At 68.1% G+C, this 386-nt stretch overlaps 1 protein-coding gene across 1 annotated transcript in view; it reads left to right on the forward strand.

Annotated features, from left to right (window-relative positions):
• Positions 1-386, forward strand: part of PHKG2 (phosphorylase kinase catalytic subunit gamma 2) — an 8,693-nt gene that overhangs the window by 7,001 nt on the left and 1,306 nt on the right. The window contains exon 8 of the mRNA XM_025194134.1: positions 2-203. Within this exon, the coding sequence (XP_025049919.1) occupies positions 2-203 (202 nt within the window). The remainder of the gene's footprint in view (position 1; positions 204-386) is intronic.

The following is a 386-nucleotide window of genomic DNA, read 5'->3' on the forward strand; positions in this document are numbered from 1 at the left end:
GCTCGACGCTGCTCCGGTGGGACCCGTCGGAGCGGCTGACGGCGGAGCAGGCCCTGCGCCACCCCTTCTTCCAGCGCTGCGAGGGCCGCGAGGCTCTCAGCCCCTTCCGCCGCTTCCGGGTGAGCCTCGGTGCCCCCCGCGCTCCCCGGGCCAGTGGGCTCTCCCATGGGGCTCCCTCTCCCTGGGTAATAGACTCTCCCATTGCTCCCCACCACCACTAGGGCTGTGGACTCTCCCGTGGGTTGGTCTCTCCCATGTCTCTTCCCCACCCCCCGTGCGGGTTGGTCTCTGCCATGTTACCTCCCATTGGCTGGGGGTGGTCTCTCCCTCTGTGGGCTAGAGCTGGTTTCTGCCGTCTCCCGTCCTCTGGGTTGGTTTCTCCCATG

The sequence above is a fragment of the Alligator sinensis genome, unplaced genomic scaffold (genome assembly GCF_000455745.1).
Source record: "Alligator sinensis unplaced genomic scaffold, ASM45574v1 scaffold1531_1, whole genome shotgun sequence".
Taxonomy (NCBI): domain Eukaryota; kingdom Metazoa; phylum Chordata; order Crocodylia; family Alligatoridae; genus Alligator; species Alligator sinensis.